Source organism: Acanthopagrus latus, chromosome 19, assembly GCF_904848185.1.
Source record: "Acanthopagrus latus isolate v.2019 chromosome 19, fAcaLat1.1, whole genome shotgun sequence".
NCBI classification, from domain to species: domain Eukaryota; kingdom Metazoa; phylum Chordata; class Actinopteri; order Spariformes; family Sparidae; genus Acanthopagrus; species Acanthopagrus latus.
Window position 1 is genome coordinate 19,449,208 of NC_051057.1, and position 18,967 is coordinate 19,468,174.

The following is an 18,967-nucleotide window of genomic DNA, read 5'->3' on the forward strand; positions in this document are numbered from 1 at the left end:
TGCATGTGTAGGCAGAGTTTTCCTGGCCGCTCACCTCAATTTGAAATTAATGAATTTCCGGTGACTTGATTGATTGTGCTGCCTGCTGTGTGAGCGTGCGGCCGGGCCAGCTGCACTCTGTCTGAGAGCGGGCCTTTGCCTCTCCGTGTGTCCGAGCCGCCGCGCCAGCCCCGCCACGCCACCAGAAGAAACATGTCCACAACCCGAGGAGGGTGAGGCACCTTCTTACGAAAAATGGTTTCGGCACCAGGCGGGGTGCTGCGGGCAAGGGCAGCTGCTGCTGGACGAGGCCTCCGCTGACGCACAGGTCATGGCACGACTGCAGATGGCCGCCCGGCCCCGCTGTGCAGCACCACCGGAGGAGAGCCGATGCCAGACACATTCTTTCCTGGAATTGGACTCAAAAACAGAACGCATTCAACTACATTCATATGCATAAAGCACACCACGAACAAAGTGCATATAATTTGAAAAATTAGCCTATTTTGATGACAATATACTGATAATATTCCTGCTTTTCCGCATAGTAATTCCAACGAAACCTGTGAAATTTAAGGTCATTTAAATTCCACTGAGCTGGTGCCAAGCCTTTGAAGCCAAAAAATTGCCTGTCATCCTCTTACAATACAGGCTATTGAGCACAGCACGGCTCACAGGGGTGCCCATAAATAAGAAATATCCTTCTGCAAACTGTTAATTGTGGGGAGCCAAGAACAAGATTAAATGAAATGTCCCCTACTTTGACAAAATATGCTGCTGTTTGGCTACATGACTCTTGTAGATACGGAAGCCCGGGCTGCAGTTTGTGCTTTTCCAGCACACTTTTTAAAGAGTAGATTAATGCCCCTAATGAAGAGTTGGGACTTCGTTTTACCTCTCCTGCAGTGTAGATGTTAACAAATGCTAATTTGCCCCCATTAAAAATTTGTCCCGGCTGCAGCTTCAACTTGGAGCGCTAATGATGACACATCCAGATTTAATTAGAGGAGCAGAACGGTCAATGACCAGATACATTACACCCACCAAATGCATACCTCTACAACATTCCAGCATGTTTAAACACTTTGGTTTCAGTTATGTCACCTGGTTTAGAGCGTCTCTCTGTAGATTTTAATGTGGTTTGCTGATCATAATTGGTTACATTTTGAAATGCACCAGATAAGATATTCATTTACCCAACAGCCACAGTAAGTGATAGGCAACAACTGACAACCGTCGGAGCAGCAGTGTCCCGCCTGTCTAATTTGTTGTTAACTTTTAATTAAAAAAGCTTGTGTGGCGTTTCTGCCCAAAGGCACGAATGCAAAGTGCAAGCGAAATACAGTCTTTCCTGAACAGTTTTGTTTGCAATCCTTGCAGTATTTTTTGAAGAAATGCAACTATAATGAGCACACACCTTGAATGTGAAACAGGTCTCCCTGTAGTCATGACCCCTGAGAGAATCATCACCAGACTCTGCAGCTCACCTCACCGCTACAGAGCTTTATATTCACTGTAGACTGTCTGCCCAGGACCAAAACACAGATAATGCATTAGTGTAGTTAGTGATATTTATGTGTTGCCTCACAATACAGCTCGATTCACAAGATGTGTTCTTTTCAATCCCTCGTTCCAGGCCTCAGACTATGAGCTTGTTGCCAGACACAAAAGTATTGAACCAATCAGGTGACGGTGATCACGAGCAAGAGAAGCTGCCTGTTTGTCTGAAAACAACAATCACAGGTCCTCAAGAGGTTAGCGTAGCTGCTGCTATGGCATCAGTTTTATCAGAGCTGGAGAGTACGTTTCATTTAATGAAGACCAAAGAACGGCACTGATGTGATTTCACGAAAGAAGAGTTTTCGCTCTTCTGTTGACTGGTTTTCAGTAAGAGTTTGACTTACCAACAGCTGGTGACGGCGCTCTCCTACTGCTGATCCAACAGCTGTGATTGACGGTGATTGACAGACAGCTGATGCGTCTAATCACCTGCCAAGTATTTTTTGAGAGTGCCCGCCCTTTTCCAAACAGTTTCAGGCAGCACCTTTCCAGATGGTTATGTGTAATTAACCATCTGGTGTGTCAGGTTAGTGCTCACAGCTTGTTAAGCTAAAGAAATCAGTTTTTCAAGTTATTCCATTCAAGATGGATGGACGCAGACCATTCAGGCTGGATTACAGCTGGTTTATTTAAAATCCACATATAATATATTGAAGTGAGATACAGTAGATTGACATAAAATAGTACCCGTCTTAAGGAGTAGTCGGGGCTGCAGCCCCTCAAGTAAGAATTAACTGTAGTACAGTGAATTTGTTTCGGTTTTCAAATGTTCTGGCAAGCGAATGCAATAGCCACGCAACTTTAAGAAAATCAAGTCTGAGTGTGGATGCAGCTCGGATGAAAACACAGAGAGGTGAAAAGTTTAAAGTTTATTTACAGTTTATTCCCATGAGAGTGTAAAGTACACTTTTCCTTTTCCATTTCGTGATGATTCATTTACACTCCACCGCGTCTCCGAGATAATCATTTGCATCAAAAACATCTGATGTGCATAAAACATTATCCATTGCTATAGTAACCAGCACTATATGAAGTAGCCAGACTCTGACCTTTAGTGCGTTTCATTCGTTGTTTTGCCGCTTGTACTTTACTGAAGGATTGCAACACTTTTTCCACCAATGCCCAAGTGTGTTTATGTTGATTTTTTCCTAAAGAGCCATATGCCTGATGTGCTCATAAACACCCCGATCGTGTTGCTCAGGAACAGATGCTGATACTTGTCTGCCTGCCCGTTTTTGAGAAGAGGGGGAATATCTCACCGCACTGTAGAGAGAAAGCTTTTAAATATCCTTTGGAGCTGTGTTCCATTGCGGAGAGGAAGCTTTCAAAACAATCATGCAGAGTGGGTTTAAGTCGTAAAACTCCCCAGTGCTAACCTTACCAATCAAATTGGATTAAGAACAGGCAGAGATTGATCTATTCCGCGCTCGACAGCTCGCTGTGTTTGACCAGATTAGTTTCAACCCTGTGCAGCTGTATATGACCATTGAAAGAAATTAAATCTTGTCATTGCAGCTGAAGTGTCTCACTGTCCATCACAAATGGCGGACAACAACAAATTCCACCGGTGTATCATCCAATGTCTGCCATGCTCCAGCACACAGGAGTTTCTCCCAGACTCGTTTTAACAATTTCCAACAACTGCAGGTGACTTAGGGCCAGAGGAGAAACGGCTCCATTTGCATCTCAGCTAATTGTATCATTGCTCTGGGCTCTCTAACAGTTAATGAATTTTCCCCGAGAACAGAGTTTGGGAGGATGAAAAAAAAAAAAAAAAAAAAAAAGGTTGGAGCCGCAGAGCATATAGCTGCCAAATGTAGTGAAATGAGATTTGTTGCAGGTGAGGGGGAAAAAGGCCCTGCAGAGAAAGGCTGTGGTATTGAAGTTAGATAAAATGAATGAGGTATATACGGTTTAATCTTTCTCCCAAGACCATGAATGTTTTGTAAACCCCCGAGTAAGTAAAGAAGGTAAAATCCTGGGTTGTTATTTGCTCAATAGGAGGCTCAATTTTCAATCTCGAACCAGTAACTGCAAGCAAGGGGAAACATGATGAGTGGTTAAAGCTTTGCATTCCAGCCTTATTACCAAATTTGTAGACACTACAACTTTGTTTCTTTAGGGTCAATTTTCTATTTTATGTAGTGACATCACTGTGTCTATGTTCTGGTTAGGCTTAGGCCCAAAAACTACTCGGCTCGGGTTAGGAAAAGATCATGTTTTGCCTTAAAGTACCCATTTTGGTCACAACAAACATGACTGGAGTCGTCCTGAGGTGTGTTTTTGCAAACCACGGATATCTTAAAACTTTTTATTTTGTGTCAACATGGTACTTGGGCACAAAAACAGCTTGGTTGGGGTTAGGAAAAGGTCACGTTTTGGCTTGATTGGTTCTGCTGCAGCAAACATAGAACAGATTGTCCCAGTCTCGCTCCAGAAAGATTCAGTACCAAACACTGGGCTGGAAAACGTCCAGAAAAATGTTATTAAAATATATGATATTCTACATGATATAAACTCAATTTGACGTGTTTCCAACATCCTGTCAACTTTAACTCTAATGTCTTCTACACTCCTTTTAGCTCTGGTTTGTTCTCCATTGACTCAGTGAGAAGGAATATCTGTTTGTTTGTCGACTCTTTAGCTGGTAAATGCCCCAATATTTTAGCCAGCTCGGGGCTAACTTTGTGATTATACTGTTTGGTGTTGCAGAAATAATTGCTAGAAATTGTTTGCTTCAAGCTAATACTTCCATTTAACATGCAGTTATCTCAGAAGCAAATGCTTTAATACAGTGCAAAAGGTTACATTTTAAAAAGAAGACATAAAGTTGAACAATCAAGGCTTTCAATTAAGAATATCTCGGAAAAGCTATCTGTTATCGTCTCACTGTGTTATCTCTCCCCACCTGATGGCCTCTTTCTAACTTCCCTTCCTACAAAACAAAACGACAACAGATCCACACACTCACACACTTTGATATCTGATTCAATGTCCTTCTACATCGAGCATGGAGGACGATTCTCGAGGACGTTTGAAACACTGAAATAGCTCGAATTTCATGGTTGAGGTTAGCAGAGAAGAGCACGCACCCCTTGATGTCCCGTCGCACTGTTATAGGTATAAAAAAAAAAAAAAAACTCGCCTCAAAAGACTCCGCTGTCTTTCTCTGTAAGCACTATTCAGAGAAGAAGGAAAAAAAAATCTCTCCCAGTCTCGGTTATGACTTGTGATGGTCATAAATAGTGACGTTGTGTAAATGTCCCATTCACAGTAATTCATTTATGTTTTTACAACGCTTCAAGCACCCTTGGCGGACGAAATTAGAGTTGTTCCTCTTCCTTTTATGGACCCTCTTTGCCGTAGCTGTCTGCTTACGGAGTTGAATTCCAGCCCAACACTGTGTGTCTTGACTCATAAAGCCAAAGGGCAGCGACTGATTGGAAATGTGAGGAGAATAAGGTTTATATCTCCCTCACTTGAAGACCAAACACATTTCAAGAGGCAAGCAGAAATGTGGTTTATTGCTTTAATGCCCATTATCCTGTATGTATTAAATTAAAACTTTCCTCTACTGTTCTTTTACCGCCATATCGGGCTAAATTTTGTGACAGCACTGCCTTTGTCGGGCAGAATAGTTTCGCCCCCCGACTTCACAAAAAGGTGCACAAATGTATGTCTGGTTGCAGGAATGCTCCGCAGTGCACAATACAAATAGCAGCATTGATTTAAAAGTAGAGGGAATTTATTTCTTTCGGTTGTTGCCGTTGCTTTCACAGGCGGAGAGACACATTTTCAGACAAGATATAAATGGAAGGAATCCATGAAGCAATTATTCCACCTCTGCAGTACATGGCAGCAACAGCAATGGGGAGAAAAAAGGTGCATCAGGCTACCTGTGTCTGTTCTTGTTCACTGAGCAGCTTCTCCAGCCTTTTCCTCAGCCCCCGTCAAGCTGCCTTGGCAACAATCAGAGCGGAGTGGCTGAGGCATGGCGAAGAGAAATGTACAGTGGTGGAGTGGTAGGAAATTACAAAAGGAATCAATTCAATGAGTTCCCTCCCTCCATGGAAAAAATGTCTATAAATCAGGCATGTGGCCAGACCCAAACAACAACCTTTTAAGAGCCTGTCTGCCGAGACACAATGCAGCAGAGAGCAAGGTACGACTCAGTAATATGGCTGCTTATGTGCCAAATCTTTTTCCTTTTCTCACTCAACCACTTTTCAGCACTGACGAACGCGCGACCTTGGAGTTTTTTTTTTTCCCCAGCCTGACCTTATAGTCATTTCTTTATCATTGGTGTGACATTGTGATGCTTTTTCATACCTTATCAGAACGTCAGGCACGCCAGGAGTTCCTGTCATGCCAGAGGAGCAGTGGTTCGCTCGGAAAAATGAGACATCCACCTTTTTTGAAAAATGTGACTCCTGTTCTGACATGAGCACGCCGGCATGAAAGTTTAAATGAAGATCTGTCTTTGGCTCTTTACTGACAAAAAACAAAACAAAAACAAAAAAAAAAAGGCTCCACTGTTGACGTTGTAATCAGTTTTTTTAAAAAGGGCGCTTTGAGCATCGGGTCATCAGTTTTTCCCTCTAAAAGCAGTTTGTAGACTGCATTTCTCAGACGAAGCCCTTCTTTTAACAACAAATGTCAGGTCGCTGGGACAATTATTTTGCCAATTACACTCCCGGTGCGCATCACTTCATGTGTTGTTTTTTCCCCCCCATGTTTCTCCTCATGACGCCATCACCTCGTAGGATGAGGAGCTTAATGGAGGCTGTAAATAAAAACTAAACGGCAAGGTCAGCAGGAAAACCACTGATGGAATAAATTAGTGTCCTGCCCTAAAGAAAACAACGGAGAAGACAACGTGAAATATAACAGTAAGGAGTGGCAAAAAGGTCTCGGTGACCATTTCCCACTCGTGATTTATCTGACGAGGAGGAGGCAATCTAACGTTTCTCCTCTGATTTGTCATGTTAGCCGTGACCCGTCCACGAGCATCAATATGTGCTGGGTGTCAGACTGTGGGTTTAAACCACAGTTAGATGGTCATTGTGGAGCTCATTTGAGTCTGCACGTGTGTGTGTGTGTGTGTGTGTGTGCCTGCCTGCCTGCACCACATTAATTTTCAGTGTCTGCTGCTGATAAATGTCAAGGCCACTTGAGAGATGGCGAGCGGCAGTTTATTCGTACACACACCCACATGCAGGGACGACACACGCCGATGCAGCACTGTAAACAGCGGACACACAGGAGCGGCGAAAATGTCGGTGGGCGTCGAACAGTCACGGTGGAAAGTGGGGCGGCATTATGCTGCAGGTGATGTAATGCTAAAAACATGTGCTGCCAAGTGAAATAATACGCGTTTATCCATGAACGAGCAGACGAACGTCTAGCATAATCTCAGTCTCAGGTGTAATGGATGCCTGACAGAGAATCTCTCCCCCGTAAATCACATGGCTGCTCCCGTATTTCCTGGATGACTGGACGCTTCTTCCTCCTTCATCTACTGTAGGTGCCGAGCAACCGTCCCCTACAACGGAATTCAACCATCCCTAAGTTTGTGAATTACATCCTCTCGCTCCATTTTTTTTTTTCCCCCTCTCTCGACATAATCTCATGGCCGCGCTGTAATTACCTGAACAAACCCATTATAGGTAGCGGAGCACTTCACAGTAAAAAAAACTACATCATGTAATTGTGCGGATACTGAGGCCACACCGCACGGCGTCAGATCAGGGAGGCTGAGCTGTGGAAAATTAAGTTGGATAGAGGAGGAAAAAAAAGACTGCTGGTGACAAAAATGTGTGTGCATGCGTGTTTCCACATGATATTCCAACGGCATCAGTGTTACCTTGGTTACTAATCCTATTTACGGAGGATTGGATCCATTATTCAGGTTCTTTCGTCTCAAAGCTGAATAGTTGTTATCACCGTGTGTCAGGGACAGAGACTTGGAGGAGACGAATATTGAATATTCAGTGTTTTCCTCACAATATTTCACGGTATTTAATGTACTAAGTGTAATCCTTTTCGGGAATATAAACTGTAATGAAAGCCTGGATTTCTCCAGCTACATAAAGGAAATGATGTGAGCGGATAGAAAGGAAAAATCAATGGGAACAGCAAAGAGAAACATACAGGTACATACTGTACATAGGTATACGTACAAACTATAATTAAACACTGTACAGAGCTCAAATTGTTCAAGAGTGCATCCTTTCCATGGGAGAAACGAGCCCCGCCCCCCCTGATCATGCAGCCCATCATCTTTCATAAAAAAAACTAACATTCAGGTTATGAAAAGGTCACTCAGAAATAATTGCAGGGGAGGCCTACAAAAGCTGCGGCTAATGTACGCTGTTAACTTGACAGCACAGAAAAGTCTGAATAAAAACTGTAACATGAATTACAGCCTACGCATTCTGTGATCAGTGAGACGGCGCACAAAGCATTAGGGATGCAACAATATGGGTATTGAGATAGCAAAGCTTTCCCACTGACAGCCACTGTATTTGCTTTCTCACAAGGCAGAGCAAACTGCTGCGACATTCCCATACTGTTCCTCCCTTTAGCTCCCCGACTCAGCCATCCAGTGGTGCTGTTTCAGCCATGCAAAAGAAAAAAAAAAATGTGGCTTAGATAAGCAGTTGACTGGCAAATGACCTTGTGAATTAAATACGGTAAACAAAAAGCCTTCAAATATGTGTCACCGATGTAGATTCCAACAGCAAATTTGAATAAAAGCTTGTGCGTCATGGAGCCCTAAAGTGATCAGTGTTAAATGAGACATTATTGGATGAGGAATCACAAAGGTAAATGGAATAAAATGTGAATGAAATATTATTTAGTCGATGTTATTCATATGAATACAGTTTTATGTTTAATTACATCGTTTAGTTTTTCCAAGAAAGGCCCTTTCAAGTCTGGTTTTATTTAACATTGGCATTTTCATTATTTCATATCACATTTTTTTCTCAAAATGTCACTTCTCAGCAATACAGCAATGTGTAGCTCATATTCACACAGCGGCCATTTTCCTCTGACATCATACTCACAATTGATAGTGAAAAATTGGGAGGACATATTTCAAGGTTAAACAACATAACCCGTTAGCTACCGTTGGATAACAGCAAGCGTTAGCATCCAACCACTTCCTAGCTAATGTTACTGTTTCATAGTGTTACATGATATTATAGGAATGGTAGCAAATAATTCTAAAATATACAATACACAACTTGGACACATTCATTTAAGCCTAGAAGTTCAATGCGCAGATGAAATCCAATGGCAATGAGAGCAAGGAGGTGCTTGAATGCTAACTTAGCTAATTGGTCATCAAATATATTGTTTTACCTTGAAATATGGTCGGATGTCCATCTTTTCAGTTGCTGATCAATCAGGAAGTGATGGACAGAAAACATTTATTACCAGATTCCTTGTGTTTAGAGTCATACAACTTGCAATTGTGGAACACAACCTCAGAGGAAATTGGCCGCCGTGTGAATATTGCTGCCCTCCTCATTTTAAAGCCAATCACCTGCCCCAGGCCCTCAGCAGGCCAGGTAGCTAACTAGTTATCTCCTGTCTACTCCAGAAACCAGAAAAGACATACTATAATTATTTGCTCTTCAGAGTTCTGTTATTTCCTTTATAAACATCTTTGAAATCACAATGCTGCCGAGGTAACTCTGAATAAACCGGTTAGTGAAAGCTCAAGAACCAGTGCAGCTAGTTAGCTGACAAGGTAGGTAGCATGTGAGGTCCTGCAAATGAATTTTATTAAAGGAAAGAGGTAAGTTTTTAGTTGTATATGTGCTGTGTTAACTTAGCAAACAGGTGTTAACACACTAAATCGGGCTACAGAGGCCGTTTCCTCACAGGACACCTGCTTCTCCGGCAAACAAGCTAATGAGAGGCTCGATTAAAAGTGAGGAGCAAGTGTTAACAGCTGCAGTTAACTGGTTCATTTAAAGTTATCTTGGCAGTGTTGTGATTCTCAACATGTTAGTCTTTTTCTGTGGTTTTACTTTAGCCAACAGAAGCTAATGACTGTTACTTAATGAGCTATTGGTGAATGGACCTGTGTGAGGATGGGGGAACACGAAAAGAAAATGAAAATAATGAAGATATATTCTGTAATAATGAGGTTTTTAAAATTATTTTGTTAAATTATTTGATTGTTTATCCATGTATTTCACTGTATGAAATATTTATTGATTGAGTTAAAGGTAGGGAAGGTGATTCTGGACAAAGACAGTTGATGGTTTCTCATTCCAAAGTCGTCAATTACCGACGCCTTGGGTCACTATTCAGCCGGGATTTGAAACCCAAAGTGTCAGTATTTGATGACTTGGGAATGAGACTCAGCAACCAACTATCTCTCTCCATACTCACCTTCCTTTCCTTTAATAAGGTAGACTTTGGGGTTCCATGGTGGAGTTTCCCCATCCAAAGCCACTAAAGCCATGTCCTCCCCCACTCTGTCTGTGTCCCAGGAGGGCAACTGGAGGAGAATGACTGGTAAAACCCAGACCAGCAACGTGACCAACAAGAATGACCCGCGATCCCTCAACTCCAGAGTCTTTATCGGCAACCTCAACACAGCCATTGTCAAGAAAACCGACATAGAAGTCATCTTCGCCAAGTACGGAAAGATAGTGGGTTGCTCTGTGCACAAGGGTTACGCCTTCGTACAGTACTTGAACGAGAGGAACGCCCGAGCAGCCGTGGCGGGGGAAAATGCCCGTATCATCGCCGGACAGCCACTTGGTGAGTCTTCTTTGCCTCCTTCTCCTTTTCTTTTTTTTTTTTGGCCTTTTGTGGGAAATTTCTGCTGCGTTTGCATTGTAGATGCCATTAGGAAGTCATGAAGGGCCAGTGAGATACAGTCTATACAGCTCCTCACAAAAACTTTCCACTTGAAATACAGAATGTTTCGTTAAAGCCATTTCCCTGCTAGAAGAGTGGATTGTCTCTCTTAGGAACACAAAACGCCTCAGGCATCTCTCAGACTTTTAGTTTAGAACTTCCCTTGGCTCCTAAATGCTGAAGTGTCTGTGTGTTGTTGTCACGCTGCTTTGGAGAAAAATCCCCGCTGAATCCGTTAACTGATCCACTGCTGAATGTAAGCACAGTTTGATTTTAACATTTACCAGGCAGCAACTCGCAGGAACTATGTCAAAGTTCTCGAGACACACTACTCAAGCAGAGCAGAATATGTTAAGTTCCAAGGGGACGCGGCTACAATATGCTGTGCAAGCATTGATTTGATACTGTGCATGCATTTTGCAGTGGGTTGTTTTTTTTGTGGAAGTTGACTGTGAAATGTTTTGTATTCACATTTGCTTTGCTCAATCAGAATACTTTTGTCTAGTGAGGCGGATTGTCTTGGGCCTTTGTGAAGCCTCTCGGGGTGGAATTGCAAAGATGCAGCAGAGCACAATCAGAGACACAACCGCTTTAACGGAACACAACGTTGCATTGATCATGACTGGATCATACAGCATGCAGGCCAGAGACCTTTTGATTTACGTCTTTGCAATGTGTTTGGCGTTTCAACCAGGGATTCTGGGCCCCCCCAGAGTGTACAGTACAGTGCAAATATCACTGGGTGTCTGTACGCTACACAGTTAAAAACATCAGCGTGAGGTGATCAAAGGGAGCAGTGCATGATGGAAGTTAAATGCAGAACAGGAATGGATTGTTTTGTGAATGTAGAATATGTGACAGAGTTGATATTTGGCATTTTGGCTCTGCTGTGGTCACTCCCCATAGTGATACACTAAGCTCACCCAGCAGAGACTTGGGGGGGGTGACAATAATAACCTCCCCATCTCAACATGTGCCTGTGACTCATTCCCTTCAGAGAGAACCAGGAGTTGAGGCGCGAGAAGAGTGGAGTCCGACATGCTTTGAGTTTCAGACAGGGAACAGCGGCTCTAGGGAGTAAAGAAATATTCATACAATGTGGAAGTGAAGTGAATGTATTTATTTTTTTTATCATGTGAATGCAGAATGTGACTGTAGAATATGTATATAGTTGATATTTGGCATACGCTCTGATCCGGTCTCTCCTCACAAGGAAATACCAAGCTCTTCACAGCAGGGTGTGGGGAGTGACGATAGCATTTTGAACTTCAAGCACATTCTATCCGAGATTTGTCAGTTGCTGTTTGGTGAGCCGCCAACCCAAAGAGACTCAGCAGGGAACCATCTTTCCTCAGAAGCTTCTAACACTTCCTCAAACCTCAACAACTAAATAGGTTGATTGCCAGTCACTCCCAAAACAACACATTGATGTTCCCAAACCATTGTGGCTGTTCTAGCATACTACGGAGCCATTGTCATACGCACGAAGTTTGGTAAAGTTTAGGCAGCAAAAATCGTGGCTGAGTTTAAATAACCATTATACTCATGTGCTTAGTTACTTGGGTAACCGTAGTTATGTACATGACCCACTTTCCCATGGACATGAACACGATCTCCTGAGATCTGTGCTCTTAATACTTTTACTCCGCACTTCTTCTTTTGCAGACATAATAACAACCACAGCCACGGGAGGTCACTGCCGAACAAGAAATGTCAATATGAGTGTATTGTGTTGACAGAACTAGCTTGTGGGCTTCACTTCATTATAATGTGTTAATTAGGGCTCAAATGGTGTCTGTGATGTCTCAGGGAAAATGTCGGTTCAGCCGTGGTTTTGGTTTAAAAAGACAGATGCTTTCTGGACATTGCGGTGGTATGTAGTTTTTCATCTCTTGACTTCCAGCTTGAAGATGATCCAAGTTTTCCTACAGTCTACCACTTCATTATATGGTATCCTCAGGTGTTTAGTGTTGGTAGTGAAAGAAAGTTATATAAGATAATGAACACGACTGATGTAAACAAGCCCAGTTCAAGGGCATTACCCAGTGAAAACAATATTCCCCAGACTGTTAACTCCTGTGTTAATGAACTTCAGCTGTGACTAACATGATTTATGAGCAGAACAAGAAAGTCTAGAGAAAGAACACAGAGCTGATTTAGAGGTTACTATGAGTCCTATGAGTCTACTTTACATTTATAGACCCGAACGTCAAACCAATGATCTTTGACTGTCGCAGCCTCTTCCGTCTTTCATTCCATCCATCTGGCTGCTGGGCCGATCCTAAGTGGTTTCTTCATTTGCTCGATACGATGTTGTCCGTTTATGAAGGCATGTCAATTTGGATAGGAGTCTAATACCTCTTTAAGCTTGACATTGAGATGATTTCCTGATCTGACAGCACAGCAACAATGGTTAATGAAACACTTTACCAAAGACAAAAATCAACAGCAAGCGATGATGAGCTCTCTCTGCCTGATTGATGGTGGCTAATGGTTTAAGCTGTTCATTAGTTTGATATTTGGCGTTATGGATGTTGTAATCAGAGGCAGAAAAACACATCAGTTATGAAAACCTAGTCACTGCCAGGACAATTGCCATTCACAGCCAAAACCCAAAACCATCACTGAGCAATCGACCATATCTCTAGTGATAGTGTCTAGCGATTTATTTGTTACTTCTCTGCAAATAATTTGACTCTCTTCATGTGTGATTGCTTGCGTTTTGTTGAGAAAGCAAATATAATCGAAAGTATTCTCATTACTCCGGAGTTCAATTTAAACCGACCTTGCAGCGCGGCAGCCCTGCCCACATCCTTATCACTCAGTCTACGAGTCATGTGGAGGGAGTATGATTGGGAGATACATCCTTAATTGACAATTAAGGACACCCTCAGTCTCACGCTCCCAGGCCGACGCTTTTTATATTAACATGGCGGAGAAATGAATCAGGCGCATAATGATGTGAAGTTGAGGAATGACCTCCGCAAAAGGATCTGTCTTCCTGTTTGAAAACGTTTCATTAAAGCTTTATTACTTGCAAGTTGATTGCGCCGCAATTTCAGAGATCGCTCCTGCAGGTAAGCTAATATTGCTGCTTTACTGGAGGAATTCAAATACATTGGTGTCTCAACAGTCACTGGCTATGTTTACTGAGATCATGCACCACCCCCCACCCCTCCAAAAAAAAAAAAAGAAGCAGAACATGTTGTTGTGAAGGGGTTTGAGAGGCATGGCTTTCTGCTGGCTGTGGTCACTAGAAAAAGAGGTCAGTGGAATAATCACATCATTCTGCGACTGCACAGATCTACCTCAGCAGCACAGACTCACTGGTGATGACTAATCTGTGCACTCGATGATACACAAATGTCAAAGGTCTCAGCCTGCCGCCACCACAGAAGATGAGACTGTCACTCTGTGTGTGCATATGGATGAAAAACAGCTGATGAAAGAATGCAAGAATTCTCTAATAACAAAACTGGAAGCACCCTTTCTCCCCCCCTGCCGCTGAGTGAAAGAATGAATGCACCATTACCCTATCAAATATGAGCAGGAGTTCATGAGCTCACATCTAGGATTGTGGGCACAGCAATCATTACTAAATAGCAGTGCATGAGATGCTATTCCGAATGGTGTAAGTGCAGTGTCTCTATGCAATTCAAGGAGCGCCAAGACATTTCTCTTCAAGTGCTTCACATGAACACAGATGTTGGAGTCTCACAGAGCAGACATTAAGAATCTTTTCCTCTGTTGTGTCTCTCTCTCTCTCTCTCTCTCTCTCTCTCTCTCCATAGTGCTAAAACATTTAAACTCAGACAGTGTCCCATTTAACACTATACAAATCACATATACACACACACACACACACTTTAGAGGAAATAAAGCTATATATAAAACATTAATCTGTGAATGTTTGAATGCATCTATGCCAATGTAACATTTTGAAAGAGAAAGCAAAAGGGTGAGCATTTTTTCCAGACACAGATTTGTGTTTATTGCCAAGTGCATTTACACATTTTTTCCTATTGTGTTGGTGGATACCAATAGACATGGTACTAGAAAAAGAATACAAAAAGCAAGCATTAGCAATTTATTCTAGAGCAATTATTGTTATATTTGTATAAAATCTTATATTACTACAGCAATGAATAAATAAAATCTGACAAAACACAAGAATTGTGTCTGTTTCAAAGTCCCAAATAAACCCATCCAATCACCTTTTATAGCCCATATTTAAAGATTCTACTAGTCTGTCTGCAGACATATTGGTAAAGCTAGTAGCAAGCTAGTTGCACAAGATGTTCAAGCCAAATTGTCCCAAGACTAACATGCTAGCTTGACAGTGTTGAGTGCTAACATTAGCCATGTTCATTGCTCATGTGCATTATAACGAAGTTAGATGTTTTCCTACATGCGAATGAGATATCAGGTAGTTGGATATGGTTAGAGATGACAATTATGTGCTGTGCTCACCATTGATAGCCACACAGGCCCTGAGCCAAAGAACAAGTAAGTAGCAGTGACTGTTGTTCAGCCGCTAACTGGGTAGCACAAAGCACTCAGTCTCGGAGGCCAAGAACAAACCCACTGTGGCAGCAACAGACTTGTTCAGCTGCTAACGTTAGCACAAAGCGCACAGCTCCTGAGTCAAGCTAACCCAGTTAGCACAAAGCGCACAGCTCCTGAGTCAAGCTAACCCATTTAGCACAAAGCGCACAGCTCCTGAGTCAAGCTAACCCAGTTAGCACAAAGCGCACAGCTCCTGAGTCGAGCTAACCCAGTTAGCACAAAGCACACAGCTCCTGAGCCAAGCTAACCCAGTTAGCACAAAACACACAGCTACAGCAGTAAGCAGCATCATTTTCTGTTGTATACTTTTGCTTGCTCTTGTTGGTTTCTCCACTCTAATCAAACCTAGCTTTAAGTCAAGAAGCATTAATAGAAGGTTTTGATGTTGTCACAGTATTAAAAAGGAAGTTGCACGTGCAAGAGAGTCTCAAACGGGAGTATTAATGTATCACAGTAACTGCAACTCCATTTCCTGTGTGAATGTAGGTAGAGTCAATTTAAAGCAAAAATAAATAAATAAAAATTGACTCAGTGTGCTGTTAAGTCTCTCACCATGGTGCTGAAACATTTAATCACATGCCATTTCCTACTGTTACCTACACTGTGATGTGTTTGGGTGTGTGTGGTATATTGTTGTAAGCATGCCTCACAACTACACAACTACATTATTAGTTTTGGTGGCATCTGTGAGCGGCTCTTACCATTCCCATGTAAATCAAGGAAATTTAGTATGCATACTGACTTCATGTGAGTTTTGTTAGCATATTTAACTGAAACAGAGGCTGAGTCTGAATGTCTCAAAGTACACAAATATGCACAGTGCACCGTCGTGGGAGTCTGTGCACCAGAAGTAAATACATTTTAATGCAAATTACACCCGACATGCAGCCATCAATCAAGCAATAACTGAGCGCTCCCACCAATATAATGTCAGGAAGATGTTTGTACAAAGATTTAATACTTGTTGTTTTCTGAGATGTTCCAGGAGATGTCTCACCATGATCCAAAATTAGATTTAAATGTGCTGCAGTCCCGCGTGGGGGTTTTCTTGGCAGGACTCCGTGTGCTACTACTGATAATAAAAAGGTATAAGTTGTTTGATCCCAACAGGTGAAACAAAGTGAACAAAAGGGTGAGAGGGATGTCGGAGGCTGGGCTCCATTTAGCCACGACAGTGCACAAAGAAGGCAGAGGACTAATTAGCCAAAAATAATGAAAATGCACCGGTCTCTATCCAGTTCAGCCTCCAAACTAGTTTAAATTTCACTACAAATCACAATCAAATCACCTACTTTAACGTGAATACACCAGCACTATGAGGTCAGCAGCTCTGTTACATAGCAACATAAGCCACGTTATTAACAACTATCTCTGCATCTCACTTGTGTTGTTGTGTGCTTCCTTTCCCTCTGGCTGAAAGGCCGACTGGGGGGGGAATTCCTCGCGACACAGTGACATGATGATTGCTGGCACGCATGAACCTCAAACGCATCCGAGCAGTTTTCCGTCTTCACCCACTGAGCTACATCTGCTGCATCTCGATGGCCCTCGCTCTATGCCGGACTCAGTGGGCTGCCATAGAGACAAACAGTGACAGATTCTTTGCCCTCAGCAGTCCCAGCATGCAGTAAGACTTTACATGCTACTGCTGAGTCTCCAAATCTACACCAATACAATGCACTGACAGTATGTAGCAGATGTGCCACCAGTCCGTCCAGCGCTGTGTATTGTATCAAGCTAAAACCAGTCTCTGAGATATGAGTGTAAAAGCTCAGTACGTTTATTCACTGTACACTTGCTATTAAATCAAACGCTCCATAGAATATGCATGCATCCTACTATGCGCAGGGCATTTAGCTACATCAGCTGTTTGTTAGCCAACACACCGCAGGAGTCCGCTGTTCATCGGCAGCCAACACCCAACCAGCACTCCTCCCGGCGATTTCAACACTGATTCACGTCTTCACGGATTTTAACATGAAGGAAACGTGTTGTGTTGTCACTTCAAACTGCAGTTTAGCACTGACGGTAAGAAAATAGCAGTTGCAAGTAAAAATAGTAACAGTGTCGCCCAAAACACTGCAGGACTCTGCTAGCCATCTTCTGCTAACTAGCGCTCGTCCTGCTGACGATAGAGTAATGTATCTTTTCAGAATATAACTTGTTGTCACACTTAACTGCAGTTGCCAACTTCAATTGATTTGTTGTTCACATTGTAGCATTATATGTTGCATCCTCTGCCGATGTATAGAGTTTACCTCAGGTTTGAATGTGAAACATTTCTCTCAGGTCTCGCGCTAAATCTGCCAGCAACTGTAACTAGCGCTGACACAGCACTTTAGAGAGAGAAATACCAATAGTAGCAGCATGAGGAGATGCATCCCAGTGCAGTCGGCATTCATTTCAGTCTGTCGTTTGCTAAGAAATAATCATACATATTGTAAACTTACAAGACCCCCCCCCCCCATCATTTCAGATGTGACCTGGGGAAGATCTCTGTTAGGCCCAAACACAGCGTCAGTCTCCAGCCCTGCCTGTAATGCATTTCCACCAAATACTCCATGATGCGTATCACGCGTTCCCCTCGTGGCCAGATGAGCGTCTCCCTTTTCTTGTTTTTTTTCCCACTCATTTTCAGTAGTGCTTGTTTCAACCATGTCCTGATGTGGCACCGTGTGCTCGTGTGTTTCTGCCTGTAGGCAGCAGATGTGATTGGCAGGTGGTGATTGAAGCCCTGACGGAAAAGGACAATGAAAGAATAACATCCCCCTATTTTTCTAAGAGAGGCAGTGTATGAAGATACAAGCTGCTGTGCAACCTGGGAGCAGAGAGGAGGAGGACGGCAGAGGGAGGGAGGTTAATGGCAGAGAGAGGGCAAACTAACAACATCTCTGGAGAGTCTGTCTGCTAGCGAGCACGCCTGATAATCTTCCCTCTGTTGACTCCTGTTTTGAGTAGGCTGACCCTCCCAGGAGGAGATCTGCATTCCCTTCCACCTGGAAGTTTCATGGTGAAGGTCCGTCCCATTACAATATTAATGACCACGGTGAAGGATAATGTGTGATGGATCACCAATCATACTGCCTCCAAATGGCATTGGCAAGAGTTAGGCACATAAATAATAAAGTGATTTAGATGCAAAATCCATCCTAAGCGGATTACAAAGGCAGTGGCACTGCAATCAATCGTCATTTTGGGCCAGCATGATGCATAGCAAGGAGCACAGGACGCACAAACCAAACTAAAGCGTGCAGGAGGAGGAGGAGGAGGCGGCTGAGCGGGGACAGGTAGAAGGAGAGTGTGCAAGAAGTGCTGCTACAACTGTTCGAGTTTCCAGTGTGACGACACACTAGCAAGAGGGACGTGTTGCATGCATGGATACATTCTGTTTCCCGCTTTTAATTATCTTTCATTAATAACTGGCCAAATACAGTTGACGAGTCGACAGACTTAATCGTCAAGATACAGTATGTGGTTAGCACCCTTGTCATGAATCCAAAATGGTGGGCTTTACATGTTGGCACAGTGTTCAACGGTGCTCGTTTTATTGTTGTATTGTTTTTCCCCCCCATCTGCTCGTGTGGTACGACATAATGTATGCCGTGTCGGTTGTCTGCCATGTGTCGACTGTGCCTTTGTTTCCGTTGAGCGTGTAGCTGCTGTATACATTTGATTCCTAAACCAAACAAACAATCTATTCCGTCTCTCTCCATCTTCTATTTCCAAATTTTCTATTTCCAAGTTTCGAATATGAGTCACTGGGCGATCCTTACATCATCTGACATTATTCAACCTGACTACCACCAGTTTGTGATGAAGACTTCATCAGACCCATCTCCTGCACTTTAGTACAGGTGTTTTTTTGTGCGGAGGCTTCTCGCTGCTCACCGTTCTGTGATCACATTCAGCTGGTAAAGAGAAAGAAGGAAGTGTGTAACTCATACGGACAAAGTTGTGGCTGCAAAATAATTTGTAACACTTC

At 42.9% G+C, this 18,967-nt stretch overlaps 1 protein-coding gene and 1 long non-coding RNA gene across 6 annotated transcripts in view; one reads left to right on the forward strand and one right to left on the reverse strand.

The window, feature by feature from the left end:
• The window catches only part of LOC119009003, an 82,445-nt gene that overhangs the window by 59,957 nt on the left and 3,521 nt on the right, over positions 1 to 18,967 (reverse strand). The gene's annotated exons all lie outside the window — the stretch shown is intronic.
• LOC119009002 (RNA-binding Raly-like protein) overlaps positions 1 to 18,967 on the forward strand; it is a 107,570-nt gene that overhangs the window by 36,575 nt on the left and 52,028 nt on the right. For all 5 annotated transcript variants that reach the window (XR_005071601.1, XM_037079841.1, XM_037079842.1 and 2 more), the window contains one exon: positions 10,047 to 10,320. Coding sequence is in view for 4 of the 5 variants with exons in the window: in XM_037079841.1 (XP_036935736.1) it covers positions 10,065 to 10,320 (256 nt within the window). In the remaining variant the exon portion in view is untranslated. The remainder of the gene's footprint in view (positions 1 to 10,046; positions 10,321 to 18,967) is intronic.